This window comes from Nelusetta ayraudi, unplaced genomic scaffold, assembly GCF_046127955.1.
Source record: "Nelusetta ayraudi isolate G7.1 ecotype Tasmania unplaced genomic scaffold, CSIRO-AGI_Nayr_v1 ptg000008l, whole genome shotgun sequence".
Classification (NCBI taxonomy): domain Eukaryota; kingdom Metazoa; phylum Chordata; class Actinopteri; order Tetraodontiformes; family Monacanthidae; genus Nelusetta; species Nelusetta ayraudi.
This window is the reverse complement of record NW_027466058.1, coordinates 1,323,041-1,339,031: the sequence shown is the minus strand read 5'-3', so window position 1 is coordinate 1,339,031 and position 15,991 is coordinate 1,323,041. Positions and strand designations below refer to the sequence as shown.

Here is a 15,991-nt window from a genome sequence, read left to right as displayed (position 1 = left end):
CCTTCACGCGGAGAACTGGGCGATTTCGATGTGCTCATACGCGACGCGTCGGCCGACGATCCTCTACTGTTACATGAGTCAGGGAGGCCCGATCAACCGTGGAGATGTTGCAGAATCCCAGACAGAGCCCATTAATCACAGCACGCCGGGGAGACTGCGCCCTCATCCCTCTGGAGGGCACACAATGGCCATACTTGTGGAAAATAAAAACATTTAGTTCCGAAATGAGGTGGCTTGCTGGCACTTTGGAGAACCGCAGGGCTGCGGCGAGGCACACACAAATTGTCTACTCGGTGACCTCTTTGTTTCGGTGTCTCAATATTATGTTGGCGTTAAGTCATACTTGCCCATTGGGGAAAAGTTTAAGGCATTTAGCAGCAGCAAAATAGATTTTGTCCACCAGAACTGGGACTCAAACACACATCCATGGAGTGTGAAACATGAAACAGACATTATGTGCTTTGGCATGGACGAAATCGACCAAAGCTTTTCAATGACTGCACGCAGTAGTAGTTAATGCATTCGACAGCACCTATACGCCTGTCTGCCATCAAGGCACAAGCTTGCAGCAGACACGGTCTTGGTGCAGCAGGTATGTTTTCTATGCGCTCTGATTACTCACATTGTGCCGCTGAATGGCCGCTCTAGACATCTCCGTCTACCGTGACCAGATAAGAATTCCGCCTTATCTGGAAGTCGGGTGATGTCACGCCGATGAAAACTTCCATTGAGAGGCAGTGAGGAGGGTGAGTGGCATGAAGAGGGGCGACTGAGGGCTCTCACAACCCGGTTCAAGAGACAATCGGACCCATCTGGTATCACGAGGAGGCTGTTTCACGGGTTTTATTTTTTCGCATCTTGCGACGCTTTGTGTTGTGTTTGTGTTGTTTGTTGCTTCAGGTTATATCACTCACAGCACTGACTGATGTATTTCACATGTATCTGGGTAAGCCTGTTGTAACAGATCAGATTACTTCACTCCCAGCAGTGACTCGGTGCTGACAGGTGGCATTTTGCAAGCTGCTGAAAATGTTTGAATATTTAAGATGCAGGATTATTAATTATTAATCAGTCTTTTGATGCTTAAGCCTTCAGAACGTCGCAAATACCTGGAGGATGAATCCAAACGTCTTCCCACCGAATTCTCATATTTGTTGCACATCTGGCGCGCTATCATAATATTCACTATGTCTGCCTTCTGTTTTCATAAAGTCCTCCAAATGCAGCCAACTTTGTTTAAAAGCCTCTATCACTGTCTGATACGACTCCGGCCCTGTCAAACGCTGTTCGGGCGGCCGCAGACCGAGCGAGTCGCCAAGGATTACAGCATGCATAAATATATGAAGCTCAAGTATGTAAACAACTTGAGCCGTTCTTTATTGGTGCGGCTCCAGCATGAAGAGGTTCATAAAGCAGCGAGATGTAAGGAGCCGGGGAGTCGTGCGTGGAGGAGCGCCGGTCGTCGCACTCAAACGGGCGTCATGTTGCATTAAAGGGCAGATTTAAATAGGAGCTCGCTATGCCAGTGGAAACAGGTAATTTCCTGTTTTGTCCGCCGCCGCCGCTGATTTTTCAGCCGAGAGGAATGCGTGGAGGGTGGGGCTGAACGCTTGGCCACGCAGCCACGGAACGGGCATTTCCCAGATGCCTCCCGCACTATTTGCTCGCGCATTGGGCGACGTTGATCGTTTTCTCAAGTGTCTTTGTCCGTTTCGACGGTATCCCATCCTCGCGTAATCGCTCCCTGGCACCGACTCCGCAGGGATTTAGAGCTCACACGAAAGCTCGCCTTTGAGATGTTCCCGCTGAAAAAATGGTCTCGGCCCCGCCCAAAATAGGTTAATCAGACAATCACGGTTATTAATCTGGTAAGTGTTTGCACCGAGGGAAAGACCAAACAGAAACGTGTTTTTGCTGCTGCCAATGAGTCGGCGCTCTGCAGACACGGGGCAGGACTTGGGGAAAGAGAGAGGTCGCAGTTAATACCTCTGTTTAAAGACAGACCTGCTTCCTTTTGACCTGCCCCAACTCTTTCAGACACACACACACACACACACACACACACACACACACACACACGCACACACACGCACGCACGCACGCACACGTCACCACTAATCCCACCCAGAGGACACTTGAAGCTTTCTCCAGAAACTATTAGCAGATAGCATCAGCACATGTAGGAATGTAAACATTTACAGTAAAGCCATAAGCCGTCTAGCCCTATCTCCTCCCCCCGGGGTGGAGGGACACACATCCATCACACCAGCCGCATCAGCGCCGCCAAGGTCCCCGTCACACCATTAGCCGCGATTGCAACCGATTTTGCACAAAGCTTCCAGTCTGCAGAGTCTCTGCAGCGGCGGCGGTGAAATCACTTAGCAAGAGCAGCTATTCAGACGTGCGTCTGCGCTTAGAAGCCCCAAACTGCGCAGCTCTTTGGCCACAATTTCATCCGCCGCCAGGCTGTCACACATGACAAAAGGCTTTCCGTCAATTGATTATGAAATGTACCTTTTGTGATGTCATAAAGGGCCCCAAACATCACCTATATGTCCCAGGTTAGTCCTTTGGCCCCTGAGCCACGTTTTCTCAACCGACCTGATTTTATCCACTTCTGAACATGACGAAGCATCATTCTAGCATTTTTTTTGTTGGGGAGGCTGGAAACAAAGGGCTAAATTATCCGTTTACTGGTGATCTGCAGGTTTCTTTTCAGACAATTAATAAAGCAGGAGTCTGGGATGAAAAGTAACAATCCGACATAGGGTGGAACTGCTTACCTTTGGCGGTTCATGTACTTCATTGGCCAGAAGGCAAGAAAAAGAAAGAGACTGCAGCGAAACGTTTGAAGCAGAAGTAGATGATACAAAAAGGAGGCCACCCGGAACTTCTGAATATATATCAAAGGGAGTTTTTATGTGAGTCTGAGTCTGAGTTTAGAGGGGCTGATATCGCAATCGACAATGTATCAGTCTAAAAGCAACTTTTAGCTTTCCTGGCCGTGCACGTCTACCTCCACCACCACCATCACCACAACAACAAGAACAGCAACACGAACACAGACAGTTGTCAAGCGTGTCCGTCAGCTGCCTGCCCCATAGAAGGACAGGAAGCCTCCCGAGCCGCCTGGGCCTTTCCTTCCTCCGACTCCTCCGGGTGCTCTCGCAGTCTCCCACACACACACATGCTCAGACGGACGCGAGCTCCTTGAAGGCCGGCTGGCCGGAGGAATCCAAATGTTTTAATTAACCACGATAAGCAGAGACAAGGAGGGCATTGAGCCGCCCGGAATCACAGACGTCTCCTATCAGCGGACTGATAGAGGAACTACTCAGGCCCCACTTACGGCCTCTCCAGCTCTCCTCCTCCCTCTTCCTGCTCTCTCTCCACACCTCCAGTGAGAGGAACCATCACCATCGTCCTCAAAGAACAGAACAGAACAGAACAGAATAGATTGAATAGATGTGCTTTATTGATCCTAAAATTGGGAAACTCCACAGTTGCAGCACTAAAAACAATACAAAAAATACCCCAAAAAATGTTTAATTCTATTTTATTCCCCTTTCCAATTCCAATTAAAGGGCCAATCCGTCTAGAATCGTTTTTAGGCTGAAAGTGTTTCCTCTGGCTAGCTTGCGCAGAGCACCCAGGAAGCTTTGATAAGCCCGACCTCAGTGGGGTTTTTTTTTTCACTCATTTAGCAATGGTTGTGCAGAGGCTACACCCAGCCTGGCGAAAGGAGCCGGCGGTTATTTACAGCTCACCCGAGGAGGACTCCATCCGTGTTTACATTCCGCCCTTTCACGGGCACAAGCCCCTCGACCTGAGAGGATGTTTGCGCGGTGACAGGCCAGACGGATCCACATGGACGTGTTTACAACAAAGTCTGCTGATTATTTTTGCCAAGTCTTTGGATTCACTCCTCTGCGCCGTCTGCCATCGAGTGACAGGGAGTGTCACGGACAAAAGCAAACGAGTCGCTTTCCAGGTAATTGAGTCATTTTAAATGGATGAACAACAACGTGGCGTAAAGGGGGTTGGGGGGGGGAGGGGGGGGGGCGGAGCGTGTGACACAGGGGTGAAGGCTTTCACACGTTTGATCTTTTCTCTCTTAGGTGGCTATTAGTTCCGTTAGCAGTCCTACAACTTAGAAACCGCAGCGGCAGAAACCGCGACTCTCTCACAAGGGTGTTCTAACCTTTAGCCACTTCTTCTGGGGTTTGTAGACAGCCAGACAGGCAGACAGACAGACAGACAGACAGACAGACAGACAGACAGAAAAAAAAAAAAATTCTCTCACATGCCGATACGATAAGTTAACTTTGCGCCGCAGCTGGAATCCTGCTCGTCCACCTTCCAAAAAGTGTGTTTAATCCGTCCAATCTTGCCTTGCAAATTCCACCGAGTTCCACGATCGTGCGGCTTCCTACAAATACGACAGGAAGTGGCGACTGAGAGCAGCTGCTGCTGAAGATGTTAACAGAGACGCTGCAGTTGCTCCAGTTAAACACTGAAGTGTAAAAAAAAACAAGAAGAAATGAGCTGAACTGTTTTCTTCTTGTTTTTCAGTGGGAAACTTTTTTCCATGCCGCACCTGACCGGCCTTGGCAAGAGTTGACTGATACATGGTGCAATCGCTTGCTCCCCTCCTTCACAAAGGCTCTCTGAGGGCTCTCGACCAGATGAGATAACTGAGATAAATTCAGGGGATTTAGGAAACCTTCCATCTTCCATTGTGACGGGTTAACTGGTGGCACGGCGATACGTCGTAATTGCATCGCCATTAACCGGCAGCCGCCCGACTTCGACCTTTTTGCTGACGGGGGAGCGTGCGAGGGGAGCTGGCGAGGCGGTGCGAGTGCTTCCGGGGAATAAATGAGCGCCGCTTCCATCAGGACGCCACCGCTCTGAGGCACGGCCGTTAAGCTTATTTGACAGGCGGGGGGAGAGACGGCTTTCTTTTCAAGATCACGTTCAAAGGGCTGCAGGCATGTTTCTTCCTCGGTGTCCCTGACTGCACCTGTGGTTGCTGCACGCACACACGCACACACACACACACACACACACACACACACGCACTGAATCCTGTCTGCGCAGCTGACAGAGAACTTTAGAACTTTAGTTTTGGTTTGGGGCTCTGTGTGTGTGTGTGTGGAACACGTGCTGTAAGTACACTCAAGGTGTGTGTGTGTGTGTGTGTGTGTGTGTGTGTGTGTGTGTCCTAAGTGTGCGTAAGGAGATTTTTCCGACCCCGCTTACCCTCTGAAGGATTTTGCCTCCAACATTCGAGAAGTCTGGAGGCCTCGGAGGAGAGAAAGCGCCGCACACCTGCAGCCGCCGGTAACAATGCCGGAGTTTGACTGCTCGACCCCCCCACTCGCACCCTCGCCGAGGCCTCACTCCCAAAACTGCCCAGGGGATGGTAGGAGCGCACGCGTGTGTGTGCGTGCATATGCGACGCGCTTCGCTTTGATCGTGTTTTTCAAGTTTTGCTTTGCGTCCTCGGGGCAACAGAGACAGTTACAGCTCCTTCCTTCCAAAACGTCGCCCCAGTCACACTTTTTTTTTTTTTTTTAACCCCCCCACGCCTCTGTTTGCTCTGAAGAAAATATTGTTTTTCTTCAAATGGGACGTTATTTCCACGCCTCATCTTCCTCCAGACTTCCAGGCCCATTAGCGATGGCACTTAAGCAGAAACACTTCAAGTCTATTGTCGTGGCCTCCATTCATTGCAAGTCTTGCAAGGTGGTTCTTTTTTTTTTTTTTAATGCACAAGGAGCCACGAGGATCTTGTTTCACCAGAATTTTTTTTTTATAATCTCCACACTGTGAATCGTCACATAAGCGTAGAGCTCATTAAATCAGCTGTTTTCGTCAACGGAGAACTCCAAGCAGTGTAAGTGCGGCCATCATGGAGGCGCTGCCAGTATAATTTATCCTGTCCACATTGATTAGGGTGATAGGAAGTGCATCGGCACGGCGAGTAAGGTGTTATGAGTGGATGGTATAGAACTTATTTAGAAACTAAGCATCTAGATACCAGTCGGCCTACATGTTCGTGTATGCACTACTTACACACTGAGCCTTTGATCTAATTTTCTATCAATTTTCAACCTGAACTGACTTCAAGGACGCAGCCTCGCATTACTATCCACAAAATCTGCAGAACTAAAGAACTCGATTTTAGCTTCCTGTTTGGGCCCATTTTTTGGTGGGACAGAGAATCATCAAGGTGTTATGGGGAAAAAAGTACATTTTGGATAATATAAGGCCAAATCCAGTGACTTCCAGTAAACATACGCTGCACAACAGGGGTATCACATAACAGTCTGAAAGCCGGAGTTATGCCCCCACCGGCCCCACTCCACCCCGCTGCAGATTGCGGTGCTTCCTTGTCTCTTGGCCTGCTGTCTCCTCTCCTCCCACAACACCGAGTGGGAGGGAGTGCAGCCCAGGGAATTACAACAGCCGCGTCTTTATCCAGCAGCACCCCTGAAAGAGCGTGAGATAACCGTCCGCATGTCACTGTGTGTGTGCGTCTGTGTGTATCCCAACTCTTAGCCTCTGCCAAGAGTGAACGGGCGTAGCTCAGCATCACTCTGTTATTCAGGGAAGCTGAGAGGGATTTGGCCACAGGATGAGATGAGAGAGAGGATGAGAAAAGATTTTGTTTGTTCTTGTCATCGAGGACCTGCAGCCACATTTCAAGCACTCAAGAGCACCTTTCAGGAGCGCTTCAGAGTGCGTCGCTGCGACAGACACAGCCGAAAACGAGCGACAGTTATGCAACCAATTTGACTATGGTGGGATGTAGTGGTGCAATGTAAGAGAACACAGCCTAGAACCGAAGAAGCCATTCGGATGAGAGGAGAAACGTCTTCAAGATCGCAAGATCAAGTCAAGATGCCCTAACTTAACCCTTAACCCTACCTTACGATGACTTGCATGACTGAGAACCTTCACAGAAATGTAAGAGTAGCAGAGAAGATTAAGCAGCGCAATAGTATACAATATGAATTGTATTTGCAAATCTAGTTGTTTCCTGTCAGCAACTCTTTGCTTTTTTTGCTCCAGAAAAAAAGACACAATTCTTGCCTCTGCACTCTGAGTTATGACGCACGCAACTGATGAAGGCACAATGATTTATGCTGCGCATGAAGAGCGACGTCAGCTTTCTGCAGGCCATCGAGATCCGGAGCAGACGCACTCAGTCGCATACTCCCACACAGACACACAGAGTGCAAAGTCAAGTAGAAAAAAAAACAGAGGAGGAGGAGGAGGATGAGGAGGAAAAAGTTGTGAGAGACACTGAGAGTCTCTTTGTATTGAGCATTCCTTGTTGTTTTTATTGTTACAACAGGCCTGTCAGTCAGTCAGTCACTCTCGCCCGACGCAGCCGGTCGCAGCGGGTGAGCGGCAATGAAAAGTGCACTAACACACACACATGCAGAGCCGCAGACACAGCCTAAATAACCACCGGCCACACGTACTGTACACGCCTACGCAGGGACGGTGAGGCAGAGGCAGAGGCAGCGACTTGGACGCTTCATTAGCGCTGTGTGTTTGAACAGGTGTCTGCCTGACAAGTTCATTGTGTGTGTGTTTGTCTGTCTTCGGCCCTGTGCCTGCTTCTCTAAGAAAAATAACAACTAAAGTAGATATGTAAAATACAGAAAAATATTTTATTTTATTTTAATTATTGGAGGGAAGGAAAATACTTTTAAGATGAAACAAAATCATAAAGATACAGATGTTGTGTCTCGACGTGGTGATGCAATGTTGATTATTCACAGATTTCGAAAAAGCCGCCACTGGAGCATTTTTGTCCGAAAGATGAATATTAAAGAGCTTACCACAAGTCTCGATAGGGGTTCAAATGTCTTGCTCTCATTTAAAATTCACCTTTGACCTTTCACCCAAGCCAAGCAACACGACAATCCAAAGATTAAAACTGCAACTTTGCCAGTGCAGGTTGACTTTTTGTTTATGTTCTACTTAGACACTTACCTACTTACCTACAGTCCTTTCTGATCTAGTTATCAATCCTAAATACATTTTAATCAGACTTAGGAGTTGGAATATGAAATTATAAAATTTCATAAATATAAATATTAAGCATATGATTTCTCTTGCACACTGTACCTGTTGCTTTTTATAGATTCCTGAAACTTCCTGTTGCAGCTCGTCTACGCAATCCAGGTACACAAGTCGCTACTGTGTTTTCAGGCCTGTAGGTCAAAGTTCAGCTCTGCACCTGTGCTCAAGACTAAACAATAATAGAGTGAAAACTGAAAATAAATACAAAACACATATTTTACTCTTGAACTGAAAGTACTACACACGAGCTGAGACGTTGGTGAAGAACACCATCGATTACTGCATGTTGTTCTTGCGTGTGTGTGTGTGTGTGTGTGTGTGTGTGTGTGTGTGAGTGTGTGGGTTCTCTCCAGGTACTCCTGCTACACTGCAGTGACTGCAGTGTCAGAAAAACGAATGAGCAGATTAATTCGGAGGCGTTTCGACGAATCAACCAATCAGGAGTGCTTCTCATGGTTTGCGAGCGGCGATCGTCACCACTCGGCCTTTATTCAATGAGTGCAATTCAGTGTTGGAGACAATCAGACATCAATAAAGAATGACGGCTTCCATTTACGTGTACTCGCTGGGTGTGCAGATACACAGCCGGTGGGACAGTGAACCACTTTTTTCTTTTTTAGTTAAATTCTTGCGCTGGAGACAACGACAGGCAGCCGCTCGGCACAGACAATGACTCAGTCGCGGCCGCATTTGACGCACAATGATGACCATTTTTAGGTTTGGCCCTGGTCTGCTGCTTCACCGAACACACACACACACGAGGCATTGGTGGTGAATATTTGGACAGAAAGAAGGGGGCGAAAACAAAGAGTATGAAACTGCAAAACAAGAAACCAAGTAAAGAAAATTTGCTGGAATTTCAATTATAATGGACAATTTAAACACACTTCAGATTCCTCAGCGCTGATGATCAGTTTTACATCTTGAAGTAAATCAAAATAATACAAGGAATGAATCTTGAAGCTCTCGCTACTCACATTTTTTTTACCCCCAATAAACGGCCAATACAAGGGCGCAAAAAGGAAACTTGGATAAATTACAACAACCAAATCAATTAGTTTATACAGACGTTTTCAACAAATCTTTGTAAAACACATTTAGGAACTGGCCAATGCCAGGAATAAAGTATTTTGGCCTGAACAGCAAAAATTGTTCCACTGGGTTCACACTTTGTATATAATTTGTAGACTAGGCTTTTTAAATAGTGGGATTAAATCAATATTTTTTTTTGTTGGTCATTGAATGCCTCTTTAGTACACCGCACTGAGTCTGTTATGGAATTTAATTCTAAACAAAACTTTGGGATTTCTGAGAATAGAGAGAGAGAGAGAAAAAAAAACATACTTCTGGCTCTTGGACAGCGACTGTGGGAAAGTGATTACAGTGACACCACTGCCCCCTGCTGACTCGTCTGGAGAACTTGTGCGTTCGTTTCATTTCATGGCTACCTTGGTAGATGGCTGAGAACTAGAGCCGGGTTGACTAGGACTATAACACTGTGTTAATGTCTTCTATGAGAGAGAATCAGAAAAAAAATCCAAAACCCTGACAGGAAACACTGAAGCGAAAAAAAAGAAGAAGAAACTAGTCAAACTTGAAGATGTCCTTCTTATCTGCTATGTCTGAACTCACGGCGGGACATCTGAGGTGGCTTTTAGTCGTATTCTATGTGCGTATTGACTTCATCCTCCCCCTGTGGAGAGGGGGAGGTGGAGGGGAAACACCAGGGGAGGTTAAGACTCGATGTGTTGCGCTCTCCTCTTGTCGTGCTGGTGCTTGGTGATTCCGTACTTGAAGAACTCGTAGACCGACCAGCTGATGGCGGTGGAGGGCATCTGGTAGATGACCCTGGCCTGGGCTCCCTTGAAGAAGCCCCGCAGGCCGCCCAGCCTGTAGACTGTCCGAAAGGCGTGGGCCAGGCCCGAGATCTGTCTGTGGGGGCCCGTGCCGTGGCTGGCGCCCTGGCCGGAGGAGCCCAGGGCCAGCGACTCCTGCGTGTTGAGCAGGGTCTTGCACACATCCAGGGGCGTGGTGGCGGCGGCGGCAATGGCCCCGGCCAGCGCTCCCGACAGCATGTGGGAGGAGGGGTTGTACTGTCTGTGGGGGTTGAGCAGCTCCTGGAGGTACTCGTAGGTCATGAAGTGGAGCGCCTGGAAGGGCACGTTCATGGTGAGCTGTGTGGTGTAGCTGCGGTAGAACGCGGCCGGGCCCTCCTTCTGCCACACGGCCCAAGCACAGTTCAGCACGCCGCGGTAGGGCGAATTGTACATTTGCATGCGCTGCTTCACAACTGTGGCGGGAGGAGGAGGAGGAGGAGGTGGTGGCGGCGGCGTGAGGCCGTTGGTGCGGAGGGAGGTCCGGGGAAAGCGGGAAAGAGGCAAAGAAACAGGCAGAATTAGGAAGTGGATCAACTACATTGAACACACTAAACTGCAATTTCAAACCACATTATGCAAAATTTAGCACTGAAATTAAGTTGGCTGTCCAGTCAGCCAATTAACTTCAAGGAATAACAAAACTTAATTTTAACATCATTTACTTTTGTTTTCGAACAAAAGGGCTGCCTGTCCCACCCCTGTCCCACCCCTTCATGATGCCACAAGGGGTGCTAAAAAAAAACTCCCTGCTACCTCTCCCAAGTGAGTTAAAACATCCCCAAACAGATGTACACCCTCTCTTATAATGTTATTACGGTGACCGCTCGCGTCTTTTAATAAACCAACGAAGAAGAGAGTAGAGGAGGTATCCTGGTTTGGGTGGCGTGTGCCACCGTAGCTCACAGGCAAGCTCAGGAGAGGGACAGAGAGTGAAAGACGCTGTAATCTAAAATGTTACCAATTGAGAATCTCCAAATATTACACACTTGACCTATAAAAGTCTTGATTGTTGTTCCTTGAGAAGCAAGTGGCAGAGCCAACAAAGCCACAGTTTCAGCAAGAGGCTGCAAACAGAGGGCTAAATATGCCACTTTTGATGGGGAGGAATGCATTCGCAATTACGCAGAGTGGTCAGCTGGGGCAGCTGCACCCCACTGAACAGCTGTGCTCTCCCACCACTGACATGCTCGGGCAGGTGGCCTGGAGGCAGCGGTGACAGGCTGAAGGCCCCGACTGGTGGGCCCACGCACTGCACCTGCAGGACCTTCCACCGGACGCTCCACTGGGAGGAAGTGGAGGTCCTGCTGTCAAGGCCAAACGGCTTAGCGGTGCGTGCATGTGTGTGTGTGCGTGCAGCGGCCTTTACCTTCAGCTGGATTCATGATGGCGTCGTGAAGCAGCGTTGCCACGCACCCAGCCGTTCCTGCAAGAAACACACTTTAAAAGTTACGACACACTCGCAATGGTCGCGCCGAAGACGCAAGAGGGACAGGAGACGGATGAGGCAACTTGTGCTAAAGCCAGTCTGCCAATTTTACATGGCGCTGGAATAGAGGAGATCTGGCTGCTCAAACAGAGACACCTAGGGGACAAAGAGGTCCACTGCGCCGTTGGGAGAGATCGAAAAACAATCCTGCAAAATGCAACGCTCGGTGCGCAGGTCGAAGCCGCAGGAACAGGACTCACCCGGGAATCTCACTAAAGTGGACAAGGAAAGAGTGAGGAGAGCAAGGAAAGAGGAAGCAGTTGACATAACAGCAGGATTACTTTCACTGAATCCTGCCGCTTGCAATCGCTCAACTTCCGCCAAATCAAAATGGTGTTGTATTTTTTTTTGTCTTTTCTGACACCACCATAAACTCTGGAATTGTTACTGTCACGGCAGAGTTCCACGTCCTCCTGGGCCTTTAGGAGTGCTCAGGCCACGTCCGCTCCGTACCCAGATTAGGCTGAGTCAGCAGCTTAGCGGAGATCACGCTAATGTTGCCCGACAGCCGGGTAGGAGGCGGACCTACGCAGCAAAACATTCAACGCTGATCCAAACAAAGGTTAGGATTTGACACATAAACGCTGTTAACGAGTGTATTTGTATGCTTTATGGTACCATTAGCCAAATGACTGTTAGCCCCTGGGTGAATGACATCACTTAGAGTCTTTTTGAGTTTCTCATAGCAGGCAAAATAGAGGGCGTGGGCTGGTCCAGCCCCGACCGCTGTGGCGTTCAGCCCTCGCAGGGGCCGCCAGACGCCCTCCGTGGCCACGATCCTGCGGAGAGCGTCCATCACGTTCCTGTAGCGAGCCGCAGGGTCGGGCTGGAGGCTCTGCATCCGTGTCTGCAAAACAGGGTCGAAAAAAAAAAAAGGGTTACGGAAAAGCAGATCAGTTGTGCTGGAAAATTTAAACCTTAAACTAAATAGCAGCAAACTATATATTTATGTTGTTGTTGTGGTTTCTAAATATGCTAAATTTATACTATTTTAGACTTCCTTGCACAATATCATGGAAATGCAATATGAGGTAAGCTTGTCAAGTGGTCCAATAGCGATACAAGTCCCATGAACACACCAATATTGAATAAAAACAGAGATAATGTCTCTTGACCAACTGCTTTTCGTTTCTGGGTCAATTCTGATAAAACTGCAACTATTGCATCATCACCGCTAAAATATTTAGCAGCAACCCGCGTTTACAACTCCAAGTAGCTTCTTCTTCTTCAGGGTTTTCAATGGGCAACTACCATCAGTAGCTTTTTAGTTCACACTCTTGTACTTCCCGCATTCTTAATCATAAAGGAAAAGCTGATTGGTCAGGAAATCCACTCAAAATCAAACTCCTTTGTATTACAGGCTGGCAAAATGGACGGGGGAATTTCCAAAGATGGAATCTGAGCGATCCGGCTACGGTGTAAGGTCGTTCTGACTCACGAGGCTATTTATTCAGGGACGAGATATGCTCAATACTCGTGTAGTCAGGTCTGTCTCTAAAAATAGGCTGGGATGCTGCGGAATTCCCCCACACGTTTCGGCACAACTTCACCCAACTCTGCAAGGACCCTTGGTGTGAGTGAGGGGTCAAACTTGGGGAAACGAGGAGTCTTGACATCGTGTTGATCTACACGCATGATTCAATTGAAGGAAGTGAGGAGTTAGAAGCGCCGAGGTTACAAGGGGACATAAGCTGACTTCCTGTAAGCCTCTTTTCCCCACTGACCCAGCACACCTCTCCCTTCTTCTGCTTGTACACACACACACACACCACAAACAAGTTATTGCAGACGTTTATCTCGTATGATATATGAGCCTAATTAGGTGGATCAGAGGTTCAGTGGGTCTGTAACTACTGAAATAGTCCAGCTGCAGGATAAACTTACAACCCACTGCGTATACTGTATGTTACAAACACATACAAACTTTAAGCATAAAAAAGAAACGGAGCCCAGGTTCACGCTAGTCTGCAATGCAGCTGTAAAACGCAGAGCGCAAAGAGACACACAGTGGCTGGCACGGGTTGGTTTAGTCAAACCCCGAGACTGGCTTTTACTAGCTGGGCTGATGTTTTGCACAAACACATTAACAGACTCTCCGCATGTGGAAGATAAACGCTGTGTGTGTGTTCGGCTTATTTGCACATCCAAAAACCAATGACCTTTGTGCTCAAAGGCAAACACTGCTGTGTCCTTGACTACCCCTTGCATCGAAGATTAGAGTTTACAGGCCGGCGTTTCTCTCTTTTTTTCTTTTCTTAAATTCATGTGCGGTGCACTGACACGCACACACACACACACACACACATACACACAGAGCACGCGCTGCAAAATCCACAAGGAATTACCAGGATCTGAGGCACATTAAGGGATAGTCTGCACTATAATTACACAACAACTGCGATTGTCTCCAAAGTGGCGGAGCTTGTGGTAAGGACGGAAGTATTTGTCCTAAGGAGGAAATGTATACAAACAGGTCAGAAATGTGTGAGATGCGTCTCCAATATCTTTTTCCTCCCTACTAAGTGTTGAGCCGTTTACATAGAGTCGACTCAGTTTTGCTGAGTCACGACAGCAGGCCAAATCTCGCGTAGCCTGCCCAAAAGGATGCATAAATCCAATAGCACGGTGCACGAGACGGCCCTGCAAACTGAACTGAACTCTTCCAGGTTTGGCGGCGGGCTGCAGTTGGAAGAGACATGGGTTTAGAGCAAAAGGGGGGTTTCAGGCTGACACATGCAGCTGACTGTACTGAGCTCACTGTCATTTGCCCAGATCCTCGTTGCCCTGTGTTGTGAAATAATATCAGCGGCTACGTAAGCACCAGCAGGCAGACATTGAGATGCAACAGGTCACAGGTTATTTTCATGTTAGAAATTAAAATAAAACATCACCCAATTTGTCAAATAAAAGGGACCACGTGATGAACGTCAGCGTGGCAGGGCGGCTCATGTGACCATTTCAAACAATTAGTGATGGTGTGTGTAAAGCAGAGGGCCTTGGTGAGAAATAAGAAATGGATGCCACGCTGTAGACACAGTTCCAAACTATCTGCAATATAAAGCAAATGCTCCAGTGTATTCCACGAAACGTCCCCAAACAGAAACATCCAGGGGGGAAATAATAATACATACAACCTCATACTTGAATCTGCCTCTTGCCTTTGCAGACAGGACACATCCACATCACTGTTTAATTTGCATTTGGCAAATCTTGTTAGCTATAGCAACTTCAGTTTACTCGTTTCCGGTTTCGTTTAGATGGGAGTAGTATGTAAACATGACCGTTACATAACGGGAAAGCGACGTTTCCTTTAATTTAACGTACAATTTCACACCACGAAAGCTGGAACGAAAACTTTACGACTGGTTAGCGGTCAGTCGTGGTGAACTCCCACTAGCATGCTAACAAGTTAGCTGGAGGGAGTGTGCGGCGGCGGTGCTAAGCACCGAGCCCACTGACCTTGTCCTCGCTGCCGTCACTGCGGCGTGTTTAGGTTAGCGTCACGGCTAACGAGCTATGCTAACAAACACGCCGCACTACGCAAATGACATGTACGGTGGTCGGCGGAGGCAGTGCTGTGAAAGGAACGCAAAGGAACGCAGGGAAGAAAGAGAGCACTGTGTTTAAGACTGTGCTACCTTGACACAGTCGATGGGGAACATGAGGCAGTGCTCCATGATCCCGGCCACGGCTCCAGCCAACATGTGGGTGCTAGTGGAGGCACCCTGTGGCAAACCCTCATAGTCTGGTTGTGAGTCCTCTGCGTGTGCGTCCTGCGCGCTGCGGATAATATCAACAGTCTGTATCTCCGTCTCCCCGGCGATTCGAGGCGTCAGGCTCCCCACGATGCTTTCGGAAACTCCCCAGAAGCGTCCCCCGAGCCATCGAACTTCTGCCCCGGCAGATGCGCCAGCAACCCCGGGATCATTGCTTGCACTCTCCGCTGTCATCCGACGCCTCCTCACAAATCCATCCGCTTCCATGAGAAACCAGGTGGTTGCGGCGAAGTCTTCGGGTGCGCAGAGTCTTGCGGGTGCTTGTTTAAACGTAAAAGTTTCACATTCCGTTGGGGCGGTTTCTGGGCGCCTTGCCTGCTACTCCATGCCCTCCCTGCATCCGCACTTTGACAGGCAGAGCCAAGAGACACAGGCCGCAGCGGGCACACGCACAGGGCACCACCCACCTCCGGCCGTGAGAACAATGTGTCCTCTGATTGGCTACTGTGGCCAAGTCCCACCCATACTATTGGTCGATGGAGACGTCACTCTGGGAAGCCTTTTCGGCGAAGACTTCAAAACTCAGGTATGTGGCACTTGACGTGCTGTGCTGCTGCGCTCTAATTTTAAATTTCGAAAGCATCGGGAATGAAACTGATAGCTTACATTTGCGTCATGTGTAAAGACTCGTGACACGAGGTAAACGATACATAAACATGCAGTTGTGAGTTCTGTTGTGTGAAACCGATTTGTGTCTGCGCCACTTGTTCGGCCTCTTTATTCGTGATAGAGGCGCAAATGTCACCTAGAAT

General features: G+C 48.5%; 1 protein-coding gene across 1 annotated transcript; it reads right to left on the bottom strand.

The window, feature by feature from the left end:
* Positions 1-8,547: 8,547 nt before the first annotated feature.
* Positions 8,548-15,613, bottom strand: slc25a28 (solute carrier family 25 member 28). The gene is made up of 4 exons (XM_076018562.1): positions 15,102-15,613; positions 12,082-12,310; positions 11,344-11,400; positions 8,548-10,390 (listed from the first exon to the last, which is right to left on the bottom strand). Exons 1-4 carry the CDS (start codon positions 15,444-15,446, stop codon positions 9,834-9,836), a joined length of 1,188 nt encoding a protein of 395 aa, XP_075874677.1. The 5' UTR covers positions 15,447-15,613; the 3' UTR covers positions 8,548-9,833.
* Between the last annotated feature and the right edge of the window lie 378 nt (positions 15,614-15,991).

Excerpts from the sequence above, each read along its gene's own strand:
- slc25a28 (XM_076018562.1), bottom strand. The coding sequence starts at position 15,446 with ATGGAAGCGGATGGATTTGTGAGGAGGCGTCGGATGACAGCGGAGAGT. Across the intron at positions 12,311-15,101 it reads TCCCCATCGACTGTGTCAAG|ACACGGATGCAGAGCCTCCA; the intron begins GTAGCACAGTCT and ends CCTGTTTTGCAG. Across the intron at positions 11,401-12,081 it reads TAACAGTCATTTGGCTAATG|GAACGGCTGGGTGCGTGGCA; the intron begins GTACCATAAAGC and ends TGTTTCTTGCAG.